The sequence below is a fragment of the Fringilla coelebs genome (assembly GCF_963513975.1).
Source record: "Fringilla coelebs genome assembly, chromosome: Z".
NCBI classification, from domain to species: domain Eukaryota; kingdom Metazoa; phylum Chordata; class Aves; order Passeriformes; family Fringillidae; genus Fringilla; species Fringilla coelebs.
The window spans coordinates 25,910,700-25,938,230 of NC_140031.1; the positions used below are offsets into that span (position 1 = coordinate 25,910,700).

Below are 27,531 nucleotides of genomic sequence, written 5' to 3' on the forward strand. Positions count from 1 at the left end.
TCAACTTTGGATGTAAGTGGTTTAGTCTTTTGGGTTTTTTTTTCACTGAACACAAGTCAGAAAAGAAAAATTGTAACTTCTTCAAATATTGTGTTCTTAAAAACTCTAAATTCTCAACTGATTTAATAAAGAAAAAATTAAAAGAAATTAGTGAGAATCAGGTTGTAAAGCTGACTAAGTAAGTTATTTAGGTAGCAGTGCAAAAAGAGCCATTGTAAAGAAGTTCCTGAGTGAATTAAAAAACTCACACAAAGCATTACTCTTTGAAAGAAAACCCGTTATTTGTACAAGAAAGACTTGAATTCTAGATACCCTCTGTACATTCTGACTCCAGGTGACAGAAATTAGCCACCAGAGGGAGCCCATATAATCTGGTAAAACAGACATCACTGTACAGATACACTTCAGATACGCAACTAACTTTACGGTAAATGGTTTGTAGTTCTCATCAGTTCTTAATTTCAGATTCATTCTTATTTTTACAGATATAAATAAAAGCAAGTGAACTCTGCTGTGAATAACTATAAATAGGTAGAATATACCAAAATAAACTAAAATACTTTGCTATCCATTGCCTTTTTAGTTTATTTTATCTGAAAGTACCCACAATCTCACTTACCATAGTAACCCACAAATAATATGAAAATTATGAAAAAAGGCTTACATAGTCCTGGGGAATTTTAAAATATTGCCTTTAAACAGATTTAAGCAGTGATATCCAGAAGACAGTTTTTTTGCATTTATTTTGTAAGCCAAGTCAGTATAATTTTTTACAGTGAATACTTAGATTTTTCTGAGGAGCCATCTCCTTCTTCAACCTAATTAATAAATACATTCCACAGACTTTCAACATTTGTTCTGTGAATTATCTTTTCATCGTGAACAGTTCTTAGATGGGAGTTTAATAAAGAAAAAGCAGTCCTTGAGTGGTTGTTTCCTTTTCATTCTCAGAAGACTGATACCTCACTTTGCCTTCCAAATCTTTCGAATTACCAAAGTTTTATGATGCTAAGTTAATAAAACAAATGTTAGAAGCAGTAAGCATAATTACGTCATTAGAAGTCTGTGTTGCTAGTCTTTAACACTTCAAAACTTCTCGTGAACTTATATTCTTTTGCTGCTGAGTTTGACTATGCTTTCTCCCTGCACCATGACTGCTTGACAAAGTTCCTATCAATAAAAGAATTTAATACTGTAAAAGAAAATTCAAGGTGCATACATTTACACACTAAATGTGCTATTGTTGCTTAAAATACTTTGCTTAACTTTCTTAGAATATATTTGGAGAAGTTTTTATTTGTCCTCAGAGAGCACAGATGGGATTTGAAGAACTGTAAAGCAGCAAGTAAGTATAAACGTGTGTCATTTCTCCATGAAATTAAAAAGTGAAGTATTACTTCTCTAAAAACTACAATGTTGTCTGGCAAAACCCTTGCTAGATAGGTTGCACGCTTGAAGTGCAATGTTCTAGGACAAATTAGCAAGGGTCTTTGTAACCCAGGCAGTCAGAACCTTAAATGCAAGATGGAGATCTCTCGCCATGACATCTTGGCAACAGCTAATGCAAGAGGTCTGAACACCAAATTGTCACATGTCCTGTTTCAGACCAACTGAACTTGATACCCTGAAGCTCACACATTTTCTTTTTTGATCTTTACTGAGAAATTAATAAATACACAGGAAACTTTCAAAAATCATTCCATATGTAATCTTACCTCAGCCCACTTGGATATCAGCATTACAGGATCACAGAAAGAATATGAAACAATGTTATGTTAAAAACACCTCACACACACATTGCAAGATACCTAATAATGTTTAACAATTCATTATAAATTTTCATTATCTACTCTGGTATGTACATTCTTGCTCTAGGAAAAAAAACCACCATCTTTGTGTGCCTCTACTAGAAGACAGAGATGCTTGTGAGGACTCCTCTTACTGAAGGAAACAGTACTACTAATTCCTGTATTTACACACCTAGTGACTGTATATTCATGCCAATATTAAAGTGACACTATATAGGCAGTACTGTGAGAATGTCTTTTTATGCCAGTCCAGGAAAGTCTCACCACACCAAATCAACAGTACCTTCAGAAAGTACTATTCAATTTGCTTCTTACTAAAGAAGCAATACACATTATTGTATATTAAAGTACACTTTATAAAAAATATGTATATATTAAACTGATAATTTGGTAAGCCGAACAAACTGATAAAACTGTTCTAATAGTTCAGTAAGCAGCTTTATAGACATCTGCTCTTAATATGTTTATATTCAAAGCAGTTCTGAAGCACAATTTATGCAGAATCACAGTTTGTACAAAAACACATAGCAGACAACACATAGTTTGTACAAGGAACTACAGCTTCTTGTTCAATTTCCCTGATGTTCCAGGAAACTGCATAGTTTAGTAGTACAGACCAATAAACTACCAAGCTTCATGAACATAAATACTACATGCACATAATGAATTCTGCATTACCAATTTCTACGAACCATTTAATATCAAATTTAACAAATACTAAGAATTTGAACATATGTTAAAAATACAGCACATTAACAAATATGGGTTTGACATTTCACTAGGAATGGAAATTTCCAGTTTTAAAGATAACATTTCCTATTCAGTTAGTTTTAATTTCTTACCAGGTCTTTCCTTGCCAGTTCCTTTTGACTCAGCAAATTTCTGTATTAAACTCTCAACTGTAGTATTTGTCATGTTATTAATAAACTCTTCATGCACCTTCAAAAAACAAAAAGTGATTAACTTTAAGAAGTAAATTTTGCAGTACTTAAAATTCAAAAACCTTCCCCTGAAATACATTACAGGACTTAAAAAAATCAACGGATATTTTATCCAGGAAAACCTTCTCCTTTCTGTAGTATTAGCAAGTCTAGATACAGTACAGACAAAAAATGAAATGACAGATCTAGGTTTACTTCTATTTCTTCCATGTTAAACAACTTGTGTATATATATTTTTTAAATTTGTTGGCAACATATCCCACTATAATGTCAGGAAGACAGACAGTTTTTTCAGCCAGCACCAGTTTAGGGTGTGAACTGTTACTACTGTATTATCACAACTCCCACCTGCTTGAGTAAAAAGTCTTACTGTTGTAATAGTTTTGTTCTAGCAACATGTTGTTTTGGTCTAACAACATGCTGTTAATAGGTTTTTCCAACAAGGCACGGTGTGTATATACTTTAGAAATAAACAGCATCACCCTTGTGATGATCATTTATTAGCAGAAAACCTCAATACTGAAGTGTAAGCAAATAAAGTGACACTTCAAAAAAAAAAAAAAAGGACTGCTTATAAAGATTATTAAATAAATCAACTTATATCTAAACAAAAGGTATTATAAAATCTTCTATTATTAAATATCTTTTCCTTGTAAAATCCAAGAGTATGAAATATTTGGAAACTTCTCAGAGAGACACAATTTCTAGTTCTAATTATAAAAAGCAGTATCCTAAATCTGTACGAAATGAGTGCTAAATTAATATCCAGGAAGCAGAATTTAGAAACACACTAAAAATTCTTCAACTTTTGAATTCTTCAAATTGTCCTAATATTTTTTTTCTTGAAGACAACATTTATCCAATCTTATTCAGTAAACTTGGTGACGATGAACTTAAAACTGCAACAGGAAGCCATGGAAATTTGACATTATGTTGAATTCCACTAAGTAAGAAATATTCCACTTAACAATTAAGGAAAAACACAAAGCATGATCCAAATATAGTATAAAAATACCTCTCCTATTTGTAAATGAATTTCTTTTATGGTATTTGACAATGACTGTATAATCTCTTTCATTCGAAGAAGATGCATTTCTTCAATGTCTTGAAATTTCTGCAAACAAATATGAGCAATTAATAACAATGAAAATATTTCCTGAAACACTATATCTTAAATTTCAATAATTAAATACACTAAAATGAAAAAATAACAAATCAGCCTCTTTTTTTTCCTCCACATCTTAAACCTAATAGTTACATTTAAGAAAGTAAGGTGCAAAATTCAGTTATGAAATAATGCACTTTAGAAAGCAAATGACCATTTCAGAATCATGATTGAACTTTTTTTGTTTACTTTTTGAACTTTTATAGAGCCCTTCAAAAAAATCTGATTTATTTCTACCAAAATATGTTTAGAAGGTGTTCAAGTTTCCTCTTTTCTCCATAACCGAAGAGTCTTGTTTTTTCATCTAAACCAAGAAATCTTATATCTGGATCTGTTGTGCACTTCCTTTTTAGAACACTACTAACATACACACTCTTTCTCTAGTTAAATCTATGTTCTTTGCTTCTTTAAATATGATTTGTTTGATCTTTAAACTCATCATAAATAATTTTTACAGTTAGTTCCTTTTTACCCAGGCTGTCAGTTGACAGCCATTTTAAAATCACTTCCAAAGTTTTCAATGGCCCTTTCCTGGCCAAAAATCAGAACTAAAAATGTTCTCATCCTCCCCAACAGTCAACCATAACAGTCTTGAAATCTTTGTTTACTTCTGCTCTTTCCCAGCTCCCTGCCTATTTCTGTAACTACCCTTTCAAGTGTGTCCAAACTTCAGTGCACCACTTAATCCTCTCTCCAATTTGCACAGGGTTCTGTGAAGATCCCGATCTTGAACATCCTGCTGCTCTGATTCACTAACATGACTCCATGCATACAAGACACATATCTCTAGCTTAGACCCTCAGTCTTCTGCCATATTTATGTACCTCTGTAGTCATCAGTCAGGGAGATTAAAATTATTTTCTTTTTCTTCAGCAGCCTTCATCTTAATTACAAAAGATACAGTCATCCTCTGTAGCCTACCCTATGATTTTACTTCTTTTACTGGATATTGTAAGAGAGATTTAAGCTAAACCAACTGATTTTGCACTGAAAGAAATGAAAATACTCAGACTCCTCACTGGTTTAATTTTAACATATTCTCAAATGAAATGTATGCTGAATTAAGACAATACATGATGTTCTCCACATGGAAGTGTGCTTCCATATATTCATGGATGTCATTTTTCATATCACATCATTAAAGCAGCCACTGTGCAACCAAACTGTGAATGCAGCTACATCATTATACTTAAAATTAATTCCACATATTCATCTTTAATTGGCAGAATGACAATTTCATTTCCAATATGGACAAATGTGGAACATTTACAAGTATCCATAATAACATTAATAACATTACTTTCAATTTTAAGTAAAAGGATAGCTACATTTAAGGATCTAAGGACATTTAGCCAAATGTGGTTTAAAATTTAGCAAGAAATGGCATATGCATTGATACAGAGAACCCAAAATCTTCCAGAATATAGTCTTTTAAAAAAACCCAGAAACTTGAACAGCTCTAACAGCTTTTCATAACCTCAGGTATATCCTGGCTAGGCATTTGAACAAACTGTAATTTTAGTGTTTTGATGGAAAAATAATGAGAAGCCACAATGGATCCCAATATTAAAATTCCTGTAAATGAGTCCAGGGTGCCCAGCAATTCAGAGGATTTACCACATAAACACAATGCATATGCAATACTTCTAGAAGTTAATTTTGCTTTCTTCCAAAAATTTCTTCAAAACACCTTCTAGTGTGCCAGCACAGTGTCACTGAAGGACAGTGCTATCACAACATACATAGTCAGTGTTTGCCTTTCAAACAAATAAATTTCCAAAGGGACTAGTTTTTTTAAATCTTTAATTTCAGATGGCTCTAGAAATTAAATAAATACATTAAACGACTTCAAAAATAGCTCATTTAATGCAACACTTACCTGTGCTGTTTCTGTCATTTTCAGTTCAAAATCAGATTTAAATGCAGCATACTTCTCCACATACAGTTTATAGGTATCTGTTGCTTTTTTAGATTTAACTGCTGCCTATAGATCAATACAAAAATGTGGCAAATGTCACACACAGGGTTTTTTTAAAGTTAATATTAAAAGAGAGCCTAAGATGATCTCAGAAAATTATCAGGGGCATACCAAAACAGAGACACGTCATAACAAAATTTCAACACCAAATATCTCAGATAAGAGCAATTAAAGATTTTACTAAATATAAATCACATACAAGTGTAACAAATTAATTAAACAGCTTCCCCTTATAAGCAATGAAAATTTTATTAAAATATTTATAACAAAACTTATTTTGAAATAAAATTTTTATTGCTGAAGATTAGCTCTTGCCAAACAGGAACAACAAATTTATATTTGCAACAGCAAAATAGGAAAAAAAGAAGGGTTAGAATACAGAGCAAACAGCTACAAGTGCAATTCTGAAAGAATCAATGGCAAAAAACCCATGATGCTGAAGTTCTCTTAGAAATGAAGAAAGAAACTCAGAAGTAGAGGAGTTACATCAATGGATTAACAGATATTTGAAAGTAAAGCTAGCACAGAATACAGTGGAGGTCAGATTTAGGCAGGTCAGTGTTATTATTAATAGTCCTTTGGAGATTTATACTTTCATTATTTGTTGCTAATAAACCAAAATCTTCTGGGAGTCAAGTAGAGCATAAAACTAAATACAGGAAAATCTCAGTATTACATGGACAACAAAACTAAATGAAGTGACTGATTGCGGTAGAGAAAAAGTTATTTTCAAAGTTTACAGCATGATGCATGAGATGAAGTCTTTCAAACCACTGATAATCTATTTCCAAATTAAATGCCAATGAAAATCATCTTGAAAACCATTTTCTTTCCTAGCTTCTTTATTCAACATGCTTACTATCTCTCTGAAATTTCCCATTATTTGTAACACAGAAGTATTCCTGAATTGTTAATAAGATCAGTAAAGAGAATTGTGTATTTTCTATTTGTTCTAGCTGCAGCCCTCATCCCCCTTGCAAATCAATTTCATCTGTCGAACAGAAACTAGTTTTTACTTACAATGATTTGTAAAGCTGACTATAAGCTATCTATAATTTCAAATGAATTAACAGAAAGATGTCCTGCGGCAATAGAGAGAGAGAGAGAAAGAGAGAGATTCTGCAATTTACGAGAGAAAAAGAACTGATAATCATAAGTAACAGCATACCATTAGCACTTCAAAGGAACAGGAATCAAAAAAAGTTGTTTGTCCAGCTACAAAAAAAGCCTAAGCATATCTTAGTCACAAAGTCTTCTAAACTCAGTGTAACAGAGTGTGAAAATACTTAAAGTAACAAAAATACAGATTATTCAGAAAAGTTGTACCAAACCTATCAGTTTATTATCCTGAATTTTACTTAATGATTCTCACTCATACACACTTACACAGGAAAATCACTGAGAAGCACAGTGTGCTATCACATTTCTCAACTGCCATTTACTATGCTGAAAATACACCATGCTCCCTGAAATCTTGCTTTTAAAATTATGACTGCTTTGAAGTTGATTCCAAATTTAATCACTGAAAAGGAAGGAAATGTCAAGCTAAAAGATGCAAAAATGGTTTTTTTTTGTTAAGCATTTTTAATTGAACCCTATCTGCAAGGGAGTTTGACAAAACAAGAACATTCTCCATTTCCCACAATTTTTAACGATGAGCAGAATGCCAGTATTACACGTTAAAGAGCAATTAAAAAACAAAGTACTCAGAAGGACACGTGGACACTGTATGATTAACTAGTAATCTCTTCTGAAAATAGGATGTGACTATTCTCAGGCACAGCAATTGCTAGCACTGTATTTACAGTATGTAACAAGATTTACAGTATGTGAAAGAATAAGGATCAGTCAACTGATTTTTTTGTTAAGTCACTATAAATAGAGAAGTTTACATGTCAGAGGACAACAGGAAATTATTATGCAAGTTAGTATTAACTTCCAGCTGCAATGAGACTTGCAAGGTCTCAGATACCTCCCTAGATTCTTCAATAAAGTATCTCTCCAAACATTTGGCTTTGTGATAAACTTAGTATACTGGTGCAGATCTCTTTTTTTCTGAGAAAGCAGTGAATCTGATTTTGCCAGCAAAAAGTTTTCATGTTGCACTGAAAGTAATACACCTATTTTCTACCAAAGGAAAAATAAATGAGTACTATTTTTGGTCACTCTGTTTACAAAATGACAAGCGTAAATTTGAATAGAAGCATGACTGAAGAGATGTGACGGTGTCAGTTACCTACTCCCACTGGAAACATATTTTAAGTACTTGCATTCAAGTACTATTCAATGACATAATTGTATCTAAGGAAGACGCATAAAACAGAAAAAAAATTACCCTCCTCCTATAGTGTTTCCTCTTTCCCCCTTCTCATGCAGATATCTGTCATGCTGAATATTTTTTTGTTTCCAAATGAAGGATAATGCTACATCTTAAGAAGCCTTCCCTCAAGTCAACCTTTCCTACTGAAATTCTATTTACAAGAATTTAGAAAAATTATACTTTGAATAGACTAGCAGGAAAACATCTGCCAACACACATCTGATTCATGTCTAGAATCCAGCATGAACTCTCATTTGAGACAGAAGTTGGAGGGGAAAAAAGCTAGATTTATACCAAGATAAAACAACAGAAACATAGTCAACAAAATAACTTTTATAATCAGTGAAAAGACAATAACCAATGCCATCTTCTCCATCAAGATAGCAGGACAAAAGCAAAAACATCATTCTATCAAGAACAAAGTCCTACATAGACCAGTTAATTGAAATGGAAATAGCCAGAAGATTAATGATTTAATAAGAGAAGTTATAACTAGAGACAAGGAGAGTGACTTATTTCCTCTACTAGTTAGATTCCTGAAAACAGGAAAAAGTTACTTTTTTCCCAGCAGGCCAAGGAAAAGGATCCTTCCCCTCTACTCAGCACTGGTGAGGCCCTGCCTGGAGTTGTGTCTAATCCCAGAATTTTCACTGCAAGTAAGACATGGACATATGAGAGAGAGTCCAGTAAAGGGGTGTGAAGATGATCAAGGGACTGAAGCATCTCACCCATAAGAAAAAACTGAGACTGCTGGAACTGTTCAGGCTGGGGTAGGGAAGCCTGAGGCGAACCTTACCAATAGATATAAATACTTGAATAGATATAAATACACAGAAGGCAAAGCCAGGCTTTTTTCAGTGCTGCCCAGTGACAGAACCAGAGACAATGGGCACTAACAGAAAACACAAAGGGTTCCCTCCCTCTAAACAGCACGAAACATCTTTTTCCTGTGAAGGTGATTGAGCCCTGGCACAGGTTGCCCAGAGAGATCATGGGATCTCCATCCTTGAGGATACTAGAAAGCTGTCTAGACAAAGTCTTGAGTAACTGAGTTTAGATGGCCCTGTCTGAGCATAGGGAATAGAGAGGATAACTTTCAGAGGTCCCTGTCAACCCCAGATATTGAGTGATTCTGTGAATGGATCAACCCCCCATCACAACCCAAGGACAGTACTAAATACACCTCAAGATACTAACTGTATTGACTCAAGATCCCTTGAATATCTGGTCCATGAGATTGGAACCTTTTAAAACAGCAGTGAAAGCATTGATAACATTTTTCTTTATTGAACAGACTTCAAATACTCATGTGCTCAGCTACTTTATCTCTTTGCAGGGATAACACAAACTGAACTCCTGAGTTCAGTTACAAGGGCATTGAGCATTCACTAAGGAAATAAATTCAAAAATGCAAGAGATGCTAAAACAATTGGGCACAATTTCTGTTAAAGACACTGTCACTATAGGACACGAAACAACACAAGTGCACACACCGCTGCTCTCAAGGTGAAGAAATGGGGAAGTTTCTTTTCTGACTCTAAGATTTATAGTTTTCCAAAAGTGACAGTGGATTGGAGGGTGAAAGTGTCACCTCACCAATGACACTGGACAAACTAACAGTCTATCAAATCTCTCCTCCTCCTTAAAAGAATGCAAAACAATAAGTTATTTACAGAAAGTGCGTGAGAAAGTTTGCTACAAGAATGTAAACATCAGAAGGCTTAGAAAATCTTAAAAATCAGGCAACGAGAAACTACACAAAACTACCAATTGATGCAGGTATTTACAAAGTGAAGAATTAGAACTACAGTACAGTATGAACAGACAAGGAAGTAAGTGTAAATAAAACATATCTAGGTATTCATGATATCATGCATATTGCAAAATAGTCACAACTTTCAACTATGTTTAACTCTTTCTGAGCATTCCACTTACTAATGCAAGGTGAACATGTAAGACAATGAGTAGCACTGTAGGAAATGAAAAGATAGAAATTTCCACAGATACAGGGGGGTTTGATCTGCAGCCTTGGAAAGAGCTTGGATTGGTGTAAAAATAAAGTACACAGACATTAAGTAGAAAACTCAAAAACTTATGTCTCTATAGCTGTAAGTAAGAATACCTTAAGTAAGTAAGAAACCATTTTGGGTAAAATGGTGAAGGGTCTGTAGTACAGTAATGCAATTGTTTAGAGTAAGTTAAGAGTTTATAAATTATAATGGAAGTGTATGTGATAATAGCCTGCTGGGTAAAAGTATCTGCAGTGCAGTAGAAGTGAGTAAAGGTGATAGGTTAGAAAAGCAAAATAAACCTTGTGGAGACAGTCTATTGGTTTAGAAAGTTATATAGTGTCTTGTAACAAAGAACTTGTGACTTCTTTGAGCTATGGCCGATAGCTTGCTCCTTTAAAATCTCACAGCCTCTGATGTTTATCTGAGCAATAAATCATTCTTAGCTCAGTGGTGGTCCCATTCCTTCATTAAAAAGTGGCGATAATAATATAGCACAATTAAAGTAAGATGTGACAGCTACCTTTTCAATTTCTCTCGGAGTTGCTCCTTCCTTTTTCAAGCGTTCTTGTTCCACACACTTCGCATTGTAGTTTTCTTTTGATTTCTGCAAGGCCTGAGTGATACTTTGAATATTTTGCACTGCTTCCAAAGTTCCTGAAACATCTTCTTTAGTCTGCCAAATATCATACGGTTGTCAAAACCAAACCATTTTAATTTTAGTGTTAACAAGTTATTGGACATACATAAGAAAAAGAATTAATAACCTTTTTATAAGCTTTGAGCTGCTCATCTCCATACTTGTGAACTTCTTTTATTAGCTCTTGTAATCTCCGCACAAGATCCAAATGACAACTTGCTAGTTTTTCTGTTGAAGTTTTGAAAACATCCCAAACTGGTGCAAATGTCCTGGATTGAGGAAAATAATGTTAATCTGGTTTTGGTAATTTTCAGTTGGCAATTTTTTTAGTAGTGCTACAGAATAATCAGTAAGTTTACAGTTCACTTCTCCTCCTAAAATTGAACAAACAAAACATCCAATGTTTTACTTGTATTGGCTCTAATAAGTAAAACACCGCAAATTTCATTTAACACTATGATGAGCACAAAATAATGCCAAGCATCAAGACGGTGCAAGAACAGCTTAACATAATTTAACATGTAGTAAATACTATTATGCGTATACTTGAACAGTGTGAACAAATGAGGAATTTCTTGGTTAGTTACATCTCTAGTTGTCTGACATCATTGCAGCCACAAGATGGAGGAAAAAATATTGGCAAAGATGGTCTGTCACTAAAAAGGATTTACTGATTAACAAAGATGAACAAAGAGGTGGGATCATTTCTCAGATTCAGATTTCTGTGCTGACTTTCTCCAAGTGTTCCAAAGACATACTTTTGCCTTGCTATTCTGGTTAACGCTGATAAAAATCAATTTTAACCATGGGCTTAAAAGCTCTTCTGTTCAAAGGTTCTGTATCTGCCTCTTAGTTTAAAGACCAGAAACACCTATTATCAAATTATTCACTGATGAAAGCTCCCCACACTTTTAGATTACATTATTATAAATTTTTTAAAAAATCTAGTTTTTCTGCGAAGACTGAGTTTTCACTGGCCTAATCTTTCTAATGGAAAAGTATTGATTAATCATTCTAGTTTTAAAAAACATACCCAGAGTATAAAACTTCCATTTAACTATGGAATAAGTCTATAGAAAAGTCTCATTCTGAACATCTCTGAGAACAGGTAACACTCCAAAAACCAGAAATAATAGAAATAAATAAATTCACTGCCACATTTGCAGGCCATATGCTCTCTCTTCAAAATAGTTTCCATAGGCTTGAGATGACATAATAGAAGTAACTATGTCTGAAAAGAACTCTGCTTTAAACACAGAAGAAAAGACAGTTTATCTGTGTTTGGGCTTTGGTTTTTTTATTCATTTCAAAGAACTGTGCTGCCTTTCTCTTTGTCTGCCTGAATTTTTGCATTATTACTAAAGACCTGACAACCATTTTTAAAGGTAAAGTTATACTAACCTCCAACATCATCAATAAAATATTCAGAATCAGACTTGATTCTTACCATGTATACAGTCACTTATTTCTCTCTTACCCAAGTTGTGTGTAATTGCTTGCTGATTTGGCTAGTTTTGTCATCGACCTTGAATACGTCTCCTCTATTGTAGCCCTGCCAAAGAAAGCCATCAAAAGTATAATCAAAATTTTGAAGGTAAGAAGACTGAATATGCATTCGAAGGTACAAAACAGCAGACTTTTTATGTGAGCTAAAAATTATTCCACTTAAATGATCTCTCAAACGCGGTACAAAAAAAAAGATCACATTAGTATATTAAAAATATAATCTAAGAATGCTGTGACAAAACATTGCAGGGAGCAGAACAAGTAAAGCCCAGGAACTCAAAGCTTGAAAAAGACAATTCCTTTTTTTCTATTTGCTGTTCTCAACTGCCATTAACATTCCTTAGTAACAGACAGAACAAACCATCACACAACAATCATCTATCCAGCACTGTCTAAGCAAGAGTGTTACACAGCAGCAAAATAAAATGTATTTGTACTGAAAACTTTATAATAAACAAAAAATATTTACAGAGCAATCACATAAAATGAGGTCTTGCTTAGTCTTATTATTGGGGGTAGGCTATTCCTTCAAGTTCTTCACATATTAATATTTGAGTTTAGAAACTACACAAAGTGTTCTTATATTTTTCTTCCCTCGAACACACAATTTCACTTGTCTTTTAGAGATGCAAAATCCATGGGTTAGCACAGATTCCATTCTTAGAGCCTTTGCAGGGGCAATTGCCATGGAATCACCTTTTACAGCAGTGACTCCCTGCAAACCCTTCTCTATTAATCTTCTTCACTCTCCTATTATTAAAAATACAAAGTATTTTAATTTTTCACCCTAAAAAATATTCACTATATAGTGTCAACTTAGATTTAGAAGCATCCTAGATATGAGTAAATACTGTAATTGTATTCACTATATAGTGTCAACTTAGATTTAGAAGCATCCTAGATATGAGTAAATACTGTAATTGTATTCACTATATAGTGTCAACTTAGATTTAGAAGCATCCTAGATATGAGTAAATACTGTAATTGTCTTTTCTTGAAAGACTTGGAGCAATTTCTTTCCTGCTGTGTAATACCTTTACACAGGACAAAAGAAAAAAAGGCAGATGAAGAATTCATCCCTTTCTCAAGTTATACCATGACTATAACCTGAGACAGAAGTTTTCATTTCTCCTGTACAGCAACAGTTTACAGCCAAAAATAGTTTTCTTGTGAAAATATGAAAATAAAGTAGGGGTATTCACCTGAAACAGAGGAGCCTGTCTTAAAACCTACTGAACTTCCAGAATAACTATTCAGCTAGTTAGCTGGAAATCTCTTTGGAGAAGGCGATTAAACTGCAACATGCAACAGATAAATTTCATTTTGAATATTACCCACTGCAAAGTTATTCATCATAAAAGAAAGTAAATTTACTTTATCCTTGTTTCACATATGATCATATCTTAGATAATAAGAAAAAGTTTGACTTTCTGCATATTGCACAATGGCACACATGCACCAAGCACAGAAAATGATTTTTTTTTAATTACCATGATGAACAATATATTTTGACTAATTATCTGTATAGTCTACCAAGGTTTTCCAGATTTTATAACGCAGTGACTTATTTTTCCTGTTTAAACACAAGAATTTTGACCAAAATACATATCCCTTTTCTTTGAACCAACTTTCAGCATACTTCCCTGAACTACCTACACAAAACTGAAGTTCTCCAATTCACCACAGAGTATTAACATACATAAGTAAAAAAGACTAAGAACCAAAAGATGATGAAGTACATTTGTCCTATCAACTGACTTCGCAGAACACTCTGTTGTACAGGTAACAGACTACAATTTTCTTAGCAAATTAATTTTCACCCATTTGAATGTGTGTCTTTGCCTGGGATCTGCCAAACATTTAAAAGTTAAATGGAAACATATGCATTGCTAGTTTCATCTGATCTAGAAAGATTCTTTCCATGATGCTTACAGGCAATTGGTGCAGAAAAACATTAGAAAGATTCCTGGAGAAAAAAACAACACATTTCTGTACCAACTTCTCTGCTAGAAAAGCCGTGTGGTTTCTTAGATATAAAAAGGTTAGATTTTAAATGCGTGCAAACACATGACAGTTCACCTACAAAATCTTATACGTATCTAAAGAAGAAAAAAACAACTGTGCAGGCAGCTCAACCTTCTTATTTTGACTTCTTTAACAAACAAAAATTTCTACATGCTTTATAAGTGAAGCATGGCCTTTATTCGAGGCCAGACTGGAAGGGGCACTGAGCAATCTGGTCTAGTGAAAGATGTCCCTGACCACAAAAGGGGGGGGTTGGAACTTGATTATCTTGAAGATCTCTTTTAACCCAAACCATTCTATGATTTGATGATTATAAGAACTGACCCAAACCATTCCATGATTTGAAGATTTTAAGAACTGGTGTCTAACCTTTCAGATAACCTGTCCCACTCATGATTTACCAACATTAAGCAGCCTGCCTGCCAGAAAACTCGCTCCTTCAGATGAAAAATTTCTGAACCACAGATCCAACTGGCTCTTGGTTCTTTTTATATGTGACCAGGAACACAGACAAGGAGGAAAACTTCTGCTCCTTCTAGGATATCAAGCAGGAATGGCAGATACAGCATAGAAATATTACTGAAAATTTAAATGTTTCAAATGCTTGTTTTTCTCAGTGAAAAACTTTACAATCTCAGAATGTTCTTCCAGAAATTTTGAAATATTTTTTTAAGAAAAGGATAAGATGACAGTAATTTTAAAAGTTATTCCATATCTTACACATTTTTTCATTACCATTTCTAAGTCTGGAGAAAAGGAAACAATACTCTTCCCCAATTAGGTTGCACACAACTAAAACACTATTCTAAACAGCACAAGTAACAGAGATGGGCTTCACAAAGACATGTGTCTTTTGTGCCCTAAGCAGTCTGTACATCCAAACACACTGACCTATCTCTCCTTTCCATGCAAAATCACTTCATAAAAAGTGTATTTTCTGACTAGTCTGGAGACTCCAGGAAACCCAGCTGACCGGACGACTGCTCTACCTAGAAAGGGTAAGTACTCCAACTTGTTAAAAATATTACCACCAACTCAGATCTGTCTCTAGCTATTCAATAGTTTTCCTTTTGTATCCACTTCTGAAAAAAAAAAGACAGAAAACAGCCAATGTGTAAAAAGGAATGAAAAACAGATTCAAAATTCAAATGGATGTAAATTTAGTTTTCATAGGAAAGAGTTCAGAAAATCAGGTACACAAAAGCAGAGGCATAAAAACACTATATATCTAGATGGCTCCTAATACATGTTGCTCATCCACTTAACATATTTCCAGAAGAAGACAGGACTGTAAAACAATATTCAGGCTATAATCTACAGAAGGAGGAGGAGGAGAACAGATAACTGCATGCATTATCTCTTAACTTCTTTGCAATTAACAAATATGCAAAATAGATCATGGACAAGACAACTGAACCATTGTAAAATACTGCTCAAGTACTGCCTAATCCAATTTCTTTTTGAGACCAAGAATTTGGCGCATGACAAAGAATGTGTTCTACCGAACCATTTTTATTTCTCAGGAAGCTGAATGACATCCCACAGAAACTTCTCAACTGCAGCAAAGGGCTTCAGTGCACACATCTGGACTCTCAAATATTTTTATCAAAGAAAGGACACCAAATATTTGAAGTCTCTCTATTTCTTTGAATCTAAACTGTATGTCACAAACTACTACTAGCTTAGGCTGTGATTGATCATTCATCCCTTATGGAAAAGAAGTATCAATTTGTTCCTCAACTGCTTTTTGTTAATCGCAGCCTGGCTTATCAAGAGGCAGCAGAAAAACAGGGCTGAAGAACACACAAGGCAGGTTTAAAATCCTGATGGAAGCAAGTCACTAAAAAGGACTGAATTTAGTGCAGCTGATCTGCATCACTGACATGGGCAAATAACCCTTAAGGAAAAATACTGAAGTAAATTGCAATATAGCACGCAGATTCTACCATAGTGAGTTAATGAGAACTGAATTTTTTTCATAGATCTTACAAAAGATGCTGTAAGATGGCTGCATATCTCTTTGGCGCATCCTGATCCATGCACAGAAAAAGCATTTATTGAACTCTTATTGAGGATAAAATACTAATGAGGATCCTCATGTATTCACACACAGTCATTAATATTTAACACACTAGAAATAATTGGCAGAAACCTGCGCTGAAACATTTTAATATGTGGAAAAAGGTTCAAAGATTTTCTTTACTGACTGCAAAGGCACATGACTTAAAAGTTATGTAAAAATATTGATTTAATGTTAAAAATATTGAAATTAAAAATTTAATTTGCAGAAGCTTATAGATAGGAAAAGAACAGAATGCCATATTCTTTTTACTAGAGATTTTGTGCAGAAAGAACTGTCAAGTTTTACTTATGTCAGTATAAGAAAGCAAAGAAACCAAGTCAGATACAGCAGCAAGTTATTTTTTACCCATTTACGTAAGACTTTTCACCTTAGCACCAATACAAATAAAATGGAGCATGCCCAAAGAATACAACATACAGGAGACAAGATGCAGACAGAGTGAGATGGTTTCTCATCTAAATATGGAGGTAAATCTAGACACAAAGGTTGTAAAACCAATAAACTTAAATGTGTCCATGTAAGGTACAGCTTAGGTCCATGATGTGCTGGTATAAAATATGAATGATTCCAAAAATTAAAGAAGCTATCAAAGGAAAGACTCAGGAACTCAGATAATAAAAGGCAAATATTAAAAGTGCAAGTTTGTGAAGTATTAAGCATTTATACTAGATGTGAACAGTGTGACATCCCTCTGCTCAATCCAACTCAGGATTTCATTAAAACCCTTTGTGGCTTCATAATTCATTCTCTGAAACTGGGGACTAGAAAAACGGAAGTTTCCGTGGTTGTGCAGTCTTTCCAAAAGGAGGCATCACATTTGGACTCTGAAACTCACACTTTTCTAATTAGTAAAATGTTTTTTTTTGTCATTTTCTCCAATTCACTTTGAAATGACGCTAATGTTAGTGCAATGGAGTATCTGTCAGATTTGTGGTGGCTATATTTTGTGGAAATTTGAAAGTACTTTTTAAACTTAGATCTATTTGAGGCCAAAACTTAAATTTTTAAGAATTACAGTTTGACAACTTCTACTGCAAGAAGCTAGCAGTGAATCAATACCTTGCAACTATTTTCCATGGGTTATCTAGTGTCAGTAACTGAGGAAAGGAAAAATTCTGAAGTAGGTATATAAGTAATTTTGTTCAGAAGGAAATCCATATGTTCAATGTAGTAGCAGCAGTCTTCTTTCACAAAGAACTAAATGCAGCTCTAGGTCACCTGTTTTGGAAGTTGTCATATTTTCAGATTTCAGTCCTGTTCCTTCCATCCAATATAGAAGAACCTGTGTTATTTTCTGCATATTATTTTCTCATCCCTATGTATTACTCTCTTTAACCAACTTGTCTCAGCTTCTGAAAGTATAGTTTTTTTAAAGTTTATACCAGCAGATACTAATAGCATAATTCCAAATCTATAGTAAAAACTTTGTAAGCCTAATAATTTTTGCAACTTTAACTTATCATTTTTCTTCCTTTTTCTTCCAAATGAAAAATTTGGATTAATTTAAATAAACTGCTGGAGACCCAATATGACACTTCTAGATTTTCATTCTCATCTTTTAAATGAAACCTGAAAAACTAGAAGCTTCTTATTAACTTATGCTTGAGAGTTCCTATTCTGTTCTAAACTAATGGAATAAGTATAGATATGTGAGCGGTATATTAAAAAGAATGTGAGCGGTATATTAAAATGATAACTTAATTTTGTTTACATATTTTGCACGCTACCGTTAAATGCAATGGCAAACAATAAAACCCACAAATACTATATTAAAAATACAGGATGAAAACTTACCTTTCTCTAATAAAATCTGCTAAGTCCTTTGTTGACAAATGTCCATGTTTCATATTGTGATAGAGGACATCAAAGCCATTGTTCCTTTCTCCCTAAAGATAAACAGAAAGTAGAACTATGAAACACAACATGCTGAACCTATGTATTTTTATAACTGCTTTTCGTTTTAATCACTTTATCAGGAAGTTCATTATTTCTAATGCTTCTGCTTTTTAGCAATTGCAGTTAGTTCCCATGAATCCCATACGTGTAAACTAAACTAAGACCACTTCAGCTGCTACCACTACCATTCTATCTATATATTTCTAGGCTATAGTCAAAGACATTTCTGTTGTAGATTTCTAGGGGCCTTGTAATGTTTCACTTCCTAAACACATACTAAATACTGTACTCTCCATTCATCCTCTCATCTCTCTCATTATTTTACATGAACTAAAATTCAGTTAGGATTACTTGATATCCTACTTTCCCAATCCTTCACAGCTCATTTCTCTTCCCCTGCTTGTCGTAAAACTGGTTAAAAAAAATAATCACTAATCTTTTCCTTCTCACTCGTAGCTTTTCTGTCTGTTCTTAAGTTTAGTTTTAAGACATTTTCCAGTGAGTAAGGCACACCTCACTATTAAAACTGAGACACTGTTCTAAGCACTGACTAATAAAACTCAGCCAGCTTATGACCTGTGGCACTATGATGAACTTCCTCCTTGCAGAAAAACGCAACAACAGAAATGAAAGAAAGGCAAGACACAGCATAATAGCACTGCTACTATTAAAGTTTTCCCATCAGACTATCCATCCCCCTTCTCTCTCACAAAAGGTTCAGATCCGTAATGCTGCCTCTATCTAAGGTCTGAAGCGCGCCCTCAGGAAAACTGTATGCATGTTCAGAGTGGAAGGGAAAGAACAGGATGGTACAGCATAGAAAAGGAATAGATTATTTCAGCTGGAAAGGATCTACAGCAATCATTTAGCCCAACTGACTGAGCACTTCGGGAATGACCAAAAGTTTAATCATGATGTTGATGGCATGGTCCAAATGTCCCTTAAATACTGACAGGCTCAGGGCACTGACCACCATCTCGAGGTATCCCATTTTTCAGCGTCTGACCACCCTCCCAGAGTAACGAAATGCCTCCTAGTGTCCAATCTGAATCTTCCTCTGCAGTTTTCAACCATTCCTACATGTCCTACCCTTACCCCTCAGGGACAGGAGATGGGCATCACACTCCCAATTTCCCCTGCTCAAGAAGCTGTAGAGAGCAATGATGTCACCCCTCAGCCTCCTTTTCTCCAAACTAGACAAGCCCAAAGTCCTTAGTGGCTCCTCACAGGACATGTCTTCCAGCACTCTCACCAACCTTGCTGCCCTCTTCTGGATGCATTCAAATAGTTCCACACCATTCTTAAAATCCTGAACTTTTAACAAAGGCAGGTCTATACTGTCAGTGAGAAAAGCCCGAGAATTTAGTCTTATGCTCTTCCAAACATTTCTGCCTGTTTAATTCTGCAAAAACTTGTTTGTGCAGCCATAAAGCAAACCTTATCAGGGAAATCATACAGCTGAAAAATAAAGTTGGCAAATAAAACCAAGAATCACTGATCCAGATCACTCAAGGAAACAAACAAGCTGTATTGCTCAGCAGAAGAGGGGGGGCTAGGAGGAGAAGGCATGCATGTGTCTACCGTCTTAAATAAGGAGAAGTAGTCATGGGTGGATGGAAAAACTTCACAGCAGCCGTGGTATTAAGACCACTTCCACTAAGTTTCAAGTTGCCTTAAAGGACACCACAGAGAGACACATAAATTTATAAATAATAGATAACTGAAGGAAATTTGATACAGATTACTAGTCAGGATTATTTGCTTTACTTCTTCAAAGCATTGGGAAAAACAAACCAAATTTTAAAAAAAACACCTTAAAAATCATAGTTTCCATAGTTGCAGTAAGCCATAACCTGAAAAGGTGCACCAAAATTCAGATTAGTTTGGTATAAGTGCAATTACAGCCTATAAAAAGTACAAACAAAACTAAACAGAACACATGAAAATACAACAAACTCTAAAAGGACTCTCAGAGCAAGGCTTTTACAAACTTGAAAAGTAAAAGAAAGATAAGAACACCAATTAGTAGAAAATGCAACTTTATTTTAATGTTATCGTACTCAAATACCAGTCTAGTTTCTTTCTACTTTCATCCCTATTTAAACATTTTTCTTTGTAGTATAAAGCCCACAATAACTCTGAATACTGGTGCACTAACTTATTAACTTTAGGTAGTTACTTAATATAAACCCTGAATGCCACTGCATTATAATTAGGGCTTCACTGGTATTTTCAATTAGAATACAGAATATAATTCTTATTTAACGTCTCCAAAGTCGTTACTGTACCCAAATTTATAGATAAACATTTACAAATATATGTTAGACATTTCTTCCTGAAAAACTAATATTCTCCTTTGTGAAATGTTCTTTGCTTTAAGGTGTTTCTTCCAGCTAAACTACCATGTTACCAAAATGTGCTGAACACAGACTGCTTCTAAGCTTTTCATAATGGAACCTTTTAAAGGGGCCTTTTCTACACTGGAGTTCCATAAATTTCCTGCCAATTTAGAAATGCAGGAAGGGTAGCACAGCCATGACCCAGCCTCTGGCTGCAGCCTTCCTGATAAACCGTCAGAAATGTAACCATGCAAATCTTTAGAGAAGGAAATGAGCCTGAACAACGAACTGCCATCATTATCTTGTTCTCTAACTGTAACTGAAGGTTACTGCAAAGGAAATAATTTTTCCACTTAAATTAGGTTTTCTAATCAGTTCTATTATTTTTCCTGACTTCACGATGAATAGTAGAAAGCATGACAGAGAAACAGAACAGACACTTTCCTCAATTGAGTCCCCTGAAAGCCTCACATCTTATACACGATCAATGGTTATTGGAGGTTAAGAACCTATGTGCAAAAGACATTAAAGTTTAAACAAAGCAGCAAGTGAAAAGCAGGCTAACAGATTTGAGGGCCTATTTGATTTAAGTCTGGCACACCTAAAAGACAAGTCTTCACCTGTAAATATAATGTGAAGTATAACATATATTACCTGTGTCAGGCTCTATCTAAAAGCAAAAACATCCAGTCTTCAAAACTCTTCACAGTTCTGATGACCAACAGTTCTGATGACTAACCTGATGATGATTCTGCTCATGTTTGGAGACCTACACGTAGCCAAACCAATTTAAGTACACTGGCTCAATGCAGAGAGTAGATGTTCTGCTTTAGAAAAAGGTACACAGCCTTTCCAGAACTTCTCCATTCCATAGTTATATTCATGAAGAGCAGCAATCAGAGTTAAGGCTCTGTATTTAGCATAACGAGACAGATGTATGTGGTGGGAAAAGGCGAACTTGTTCAATTTACAGAAGCCAAGTATTTATCCTCTTACATGCAAAACTGTGTGTGTTTTGGTTGTCTTTTCTCAACATTTTTCCTTCCCACACATACTGTATAGAATTCTGTACATGGAAATTTTGTGTCTTAGACACTTTTTCTTCATTGGGTGTTTTTACTTGCTCCTTACTAGTGGCAACAATAATAGCTGTGATCACTGCAAGACCAGTATTGGCCTACTTAAAAATAAATTAATGCAGCATATAGCAGAGGGAACTGATGAAACCTTCCACTCCCATTCATAAGCAATTACCATTCACTGATATAACAGACAGTTAAGTCAGATGCAGATTCTGCTTCCACAAGTTGCACAGTGGAGAAAGACAATCTTCTGCTGTTATGTATAACATCAGGCTCTAGGTAAGAGACTTCCAGATCAGTTTAAAAGACCATTCTGAATGTCATTTTCTGGGTAAACCACCATCTGTTGAGGGTGATCCTATCATTACTCAATAAAAAACAAATGTAAAACTGTATGAGACTGCAAAATGTAAGCGGTCCTCTCTCCATATAGGCACCATTTAATTACCCTGAAATCCATTAGCAGTTTTCTCCTTCTTACTCAGCTAACAAAACTTTCTTCAGAAGATGGTATTTGTTCTGAAATTTCCTATTCTATACTACTGTAAGAAATCTCCTCTGTATTTAGAGCATAGATGTCCTCTGAGAGCAAGCTATTAGAGAAAGCAAGACTTCAAATACAAGTAAACGCTTCAATAAGCCTACAACGAAACATTACTGACCAACTTTGTATACAAAACAAATTAAGTCATGGAAAGCAAGAGCAACCAGTCCTTCCATTTCCCTTCATCAAGAACTGGTTGCAAAGATTTCCTCATGGAAATGAAAGTAGCCCTGTCAGCAAATGTGTAGTCAGAAATCAGCATTTCCATGACTTGTGCATAACAGGAAACACATTACGGGAACTCTGTGGGACTGAACTACTTAAAATACTTCATGTTTTTAAGAATAAATTTGTTTGTTGCAATAAAAATAATTCTGAATTAAAAATCTGCATTTAGTAAAATAGCCAGAAATTTCTAGGCAATCTGCAGCAGCATTTATTTTCTGTATTTCAAATCAAATTGTTTGAGTGTAAGCTCTGTCTCCTTTGGATTAAAACTGTTCAACATTAATATCTATTAGTGTAAAAAGGTTGTACTCTGTAACACCATTTTCTATTTACCCAAATTTTACAAATTCATTTACAAATAAATGGTTATACTATGGTGACTCTGGTCGGATACTAAATTCAGGACTACACAAACTCATTTTAGATGCCCTGACAAAGACTGTTGTCATGTTCTTTAAACTGTTAATCCTTGTTAGTGTCAAACCAATAACATGTACACCATGTTTTCTACCTAGAAAATGATTTAATTTAATGGGTCCTGAATAAATAAAAATAATCATGTAATCAATATTATGGTCTTACATTTTTGAAAGTTACCTATCTGTAAGTTTCAATTTCTGAACGTCTGAAAGAAAATTGAGAGCACTGAAATGTGAAAGAAAAGCAGTCACCTGATGCTTACACAGGTAATGCATATTCTTAAGTTCTGAAAGTTTTGAGAATACTGGACACAAAAACAATCTGTCAACTTCAATTTTCACCTTCCTGTTTCAACATATCAAATAAAGATCAGCTCTGGAGAAGCTTTATGCATATGAGGAAGGACAGAGATTTCCCACCATATACAGGTAGATAAAAATATTTTTTAACCAACAGATGGAAGGATGCCAACTCATGCTACATGCATACAAGCAGAGAGGATACTAAGTAAATATTGCACAACAGCTCTCCTGACACAGAACATTGAGCTGTATGTCCAGAAGAAGAGTAGTGCTGCATAGACATATGAATGCAACTCCAGATGTCAGCATGGCAAGTCTTTGTGCCACTCATATATTCACAAGTTCGTAAGACAGTACATCTTACCCTTAATAGAGCAACCTTCTTCACAAAGCTATAATTATTAAACTAAGATGCTGCCAACCTTTATGCTCCACAAAAAGTATTTGGGAAAAAAACCCCAAATCTTCAACACAGCTATTCTCAAAAGCTACAGGTAAAGCAATCAATCAAAATAAAAAAAAAAACAAACTGTCAAAGCTAATTTATACACATTTTTATGTGCCAGAACTTCCGAAGTTACCAAGCACAGTTACACAGAAACAAGCTTCAGTTATTCATAGAACTTCCAGCAGTTTAATTCATTTGGTTAATTTTAAACAATTCATAAACAACCACTGACTGGTTTGGAAGGTGCTTATTTTTCTTGACTTGTCAGTAGTTAATCCTTTAAAATATGTCATAAGAATCACATGCACTGGTCAGTTTAAATACAATGTCAATGTCTAAGCAATATTTTCTGTTAAGAAAACAGTAAGTAAATGATAAACAAGACTTTCTAAACTTCCTATACCAGTAATAGTGTACTCGAAGTGACAAAATGCAGCTATGTTTAACAGAAATGGTTTATGATAGTGTTACCTTTAAATTGACATTGTTTTGATGTAGCACATACACAGCAGCAAGCAATCAGTGTTTTATGACAATACTAATTAGGAGTTGGGAATATTTGGACATGTGACTTGAATTCATAAAACTCAGTCATAAGAATCAAAGCCAATTACAGCCTGTTCTACTAGTTCATAACTTTTGATACCCAAAAATATCCTCCTGGCTTGAAAATTTGTTCTAGAATGTCATGCTGCATTAGCAGACCCTTACATTTTTAAAGTGATAGTAAATTTTTAAAGTGACAATAGAGGTCTCTGTACTTTTGCTTTCCACATACTGAAAAAAGTCTTACCTCTTACAGGACACTGAAGACATAGCAGGCTCACCCAACTTTCTTACATCTTCTAACAACAAAACCAAAATGTGCAATTATTTATTCAAACGCTTTCTAAAGCAGTGTAAGAGGAAATTTTCAAGACTTACAATAAAGAAGGTAAGATTTGTTTTGTTTACATGAGCACATTTAGGAAGACAGCAGCCTAATTAGCGTGTGAGAAATTGATACACTCATACACGTCACTCCCCTTTTCTGGAGAAATAATTTAAGTCCCTTAAGTTTCTGATCTCCTTTCCTATTCCTTACAGCAAGTTACTAAATCAAGAGAGAGCATCATACAGCTTAAGATCCAGACTTCCATTTCCAATGCAGATTTTCAGGTTTATGACAGCATCTATGTCAAATAATTGAATATTAATTATGTTTTGGATACATTTTTAAATCAGTGTTTTAAAAAGCATAACTATCCTATTCCATATTTCCAAAAATATTTTGTCAGGGGTTACCTAGAAGGGCAAGGAAGAAATGACAAGACAATCCTTCTGACGTTCTACATACTACCACCTTCCTTTCTCCTTACAAATTTCTCTTCATTATTTTTAGTCATTATGCATTCAGTGCATTTTCATGTATCTTCTAATTCCCATCTTAACTTTCTCACCACAATTCAGAGCTCACATGGATTGCTTCCCAAGTCTTCCAAAGCAGTAGCAATTCTGAACAATCACCTATTCTGAAATGTTAGTGCAAACAAAGATGACTAATGATTAAAAATGCACAAACCTATAATTCATGCCTAAATCTGTGGATATACAGAAACTCAATACTTTCAGATTTTACAAATCCATCATTAAAGTTAATCTTGGAAAATATTCACCCACAGTAGGAAAGACAGAGTGTTCCCTATGCCTGTTAATTTTACTTCTACACAAAATAAAACCCTGTCTATGGTATCATAAAAATTTCTTGGTCAAACTTTGCAAGTTAAGACCCTGTCTAATGTCTTTGTCATCACTGCAAGACAAACAGACAAACTTCTTGTCCTACCTTGTGTCATTTTTAACATATGAGAAAAACCTGTACTAACAGAAGGAATTACCCATGTCTTGGCACTCATTGGTAACCCACACGAGGGATTTTGCTAACAAAGCTATAGGTAGAGACCCTTTAAAACAGAAAGAGAGAAATGGGAATTTGAGGTAGATATCTTCCACCTCATACTTGCTGGAAGCATTTGTGAAGACACTGACATGGAAACAGAACATACAGGAATGGCCCACTGCCTTCACCAGTTTAACTGACTAACAAAACAAAATGCAACTGATCAGAGAGTTAAATGAACATACCACAGTACAAAACAAAGCCTAATAGAAAAGCTCAATTTCACTAGTGATAGCTGAATAAACAACTACTGTTTTGCTTTAATCTTAGGAGAAGACAGAAGCTTTTCTAATCAAAATGCATCTTTTTATATTAATTTTAATCTTATATTTATGAAAGGTAAAATTCTTCCACATGTTAATTTAATACTGATCTCCCACACTGAGGCTTCAAATCAAGCAGATTTGTATGCTTAAGAAAGCAAATCTAGTATCTTCGGTCATTAAATTTTAATTGTATGTTGAAAGCAAAGGAGTCAAAACTGAACATAAGACTGCAAACGAAACATAAACTTGAGCTATGCCTTATATTCAAGAACAGTATAATTGTGAAATTAGTTTTTTCCTGAACTTTTAGCATAAGTGTTGCAACTGAAAAAGCATGCGTCTAAAGATATTTTGTCTCTTTTTCACTTCAGTCTCAAGCAATAACAATTTCTGTGTTTCTGCTACTTCTTGGTATAGAGGCGCATAAAAAAATTAAAAAAGAAGCAACTTTGTAAACAGTCTGGCGACTACAAGAACAGTTATTTTAATGTCTGAAACTAGCAAAGGTCACAATGAAAACTAGGTGCATTTCACACGAAATTCAATCCATTTAACTTTTTCATCCATATATATTTACCCACTTCAAAAACCTGATATCTGTGCAAAGATGACTTATAAGATCGCACGTCCAAAGGAAGCTGGAAAGCCTGTTGTTTCCCTAAGCCGGAGGCTGCTCGGCTGTACCTCCTCACGGGCACACGGAGACGAGCTACCGGTACAAAAGCGCGGAGCGCCGAGGCGCGGCTCTGCCTTTCCGTGAAGCAAATGTGAAGCTGAGAGAGCCCGTGATGTTCTCCCGTACAGCACCAAAACTCACGGCAGCCCAAGTAACCCCCAGGCGCCGTGCTGGCTGCGAGCGCCGGACCCCAGTGCACAGAGTGGCGTCCGCGCATCTCTCGGCCCAGCGCCTCATGGCAACCACTCACCCCATCCTATCCTGTCCCAAACTATCCTATCCCTACCACCCCATCCCTCTTCCAGCCGTCTCTCCGCAGCGGAGCCCGAGCACGGCGGCGCGGGCAGGGCCGGCGGTCCCCTTGCCCTGCCGCGCGCTGCAGGTACCCCTCTCACCGCGGCCCAGCCCCGCCGCGGCGGGCGCGGCGGGCACGAACCCCCGCCGCAGGGCCCCGGCCCAGTCCCGGGGGTGGCGTAAGAGCCGAGGCTGCTCTCGCAGCGGGGACTGCGGCTGCCCCGCGCCGCGCCCTGCCCGTTCTGCCCGCGGCGCGGCGTCACCGGCCCGCGGCGCTGCCCTACCCAGAAGCTCTCCACGAAGTACGCCATCCTTCCTCCGCCGCCCGGCCACCAGCGAGCTCGGCCGCGGCCGCCGCAGCCGCCGAGACGCGACGGAGGAAACGGGCGCCGCCGCCGCGTTCCGCCCTTCCCGTGACGGAGCAGCCGCCGCCGCCGTTCCCGCCCCGGCCCGGCCCCGCGCCTGCGCCCGGCCGACGCCGCAGCTGCGCAGGCCCGGCAGCGCTGGGGGCGGCGGGCGCCCTCTGGCGGGGGCGGCGGGTCCGCAGCGGTGCGGCCGAGGCGGCAGAAGGCGCGCCCCGAAAGCTCGGGTGAGAAAGCCTGTGAGCGCCAGAGAGCGCCGG

The 27,531-nt window shown here is 35.8% G+C and overlaps 1 protein-coding gene across 2 annotated transcripts in view; it reads right to left on the bottom strand.

Annotated features, from left to right (window-relative positions):
- The window catches only part of FCHO2 (FCH and mu domain containing endocytic adaptor 2), an 83,471-nt gene extending 56,154 nt beyond the window's left edge, over positions 1-27,317 (bottom strand). For both annotated transcript variants that reach the window (XM_084225726.1, XM_084225725.1), the window contains exons 1-8: positions 27,194-27,317; positions 18,270-18,361; positions 12,339-12,413; positions 10,989-11,130; positions 10,745-10,897; positions 5,794-5,898; positions 3,765-3,863; positions 2,651-2,747 (exon numbers count right to left, since the gene is read on the bottom strand). In XM_084225726.1, the coding sequence (XP_084081852.1) occupies positions 2,651-2,747; positions 3,765-3,863; positions 5,794-5,898; positions 10,745-10,897; positions 10,989-11,130; positions 12,339-12,413; positions 18,270-18,361; positions 27,194-27,220 (790 nt within the window). In that variant the 5' untranslated portion in view covers positions 27,221-27,317. The remainder of the gene's footprint in view (positions 1-2,650; positions 2,748-3,764; positions 3,864-5,793; positions 5,899-10,744; positions 10,898-10,988; positions 11,131-12,338; positions 12,414-18,269; positions 18,362-27,193) is intronic.
- Positions 27,318-27,531: the final 214 nt, after the last annotated feature.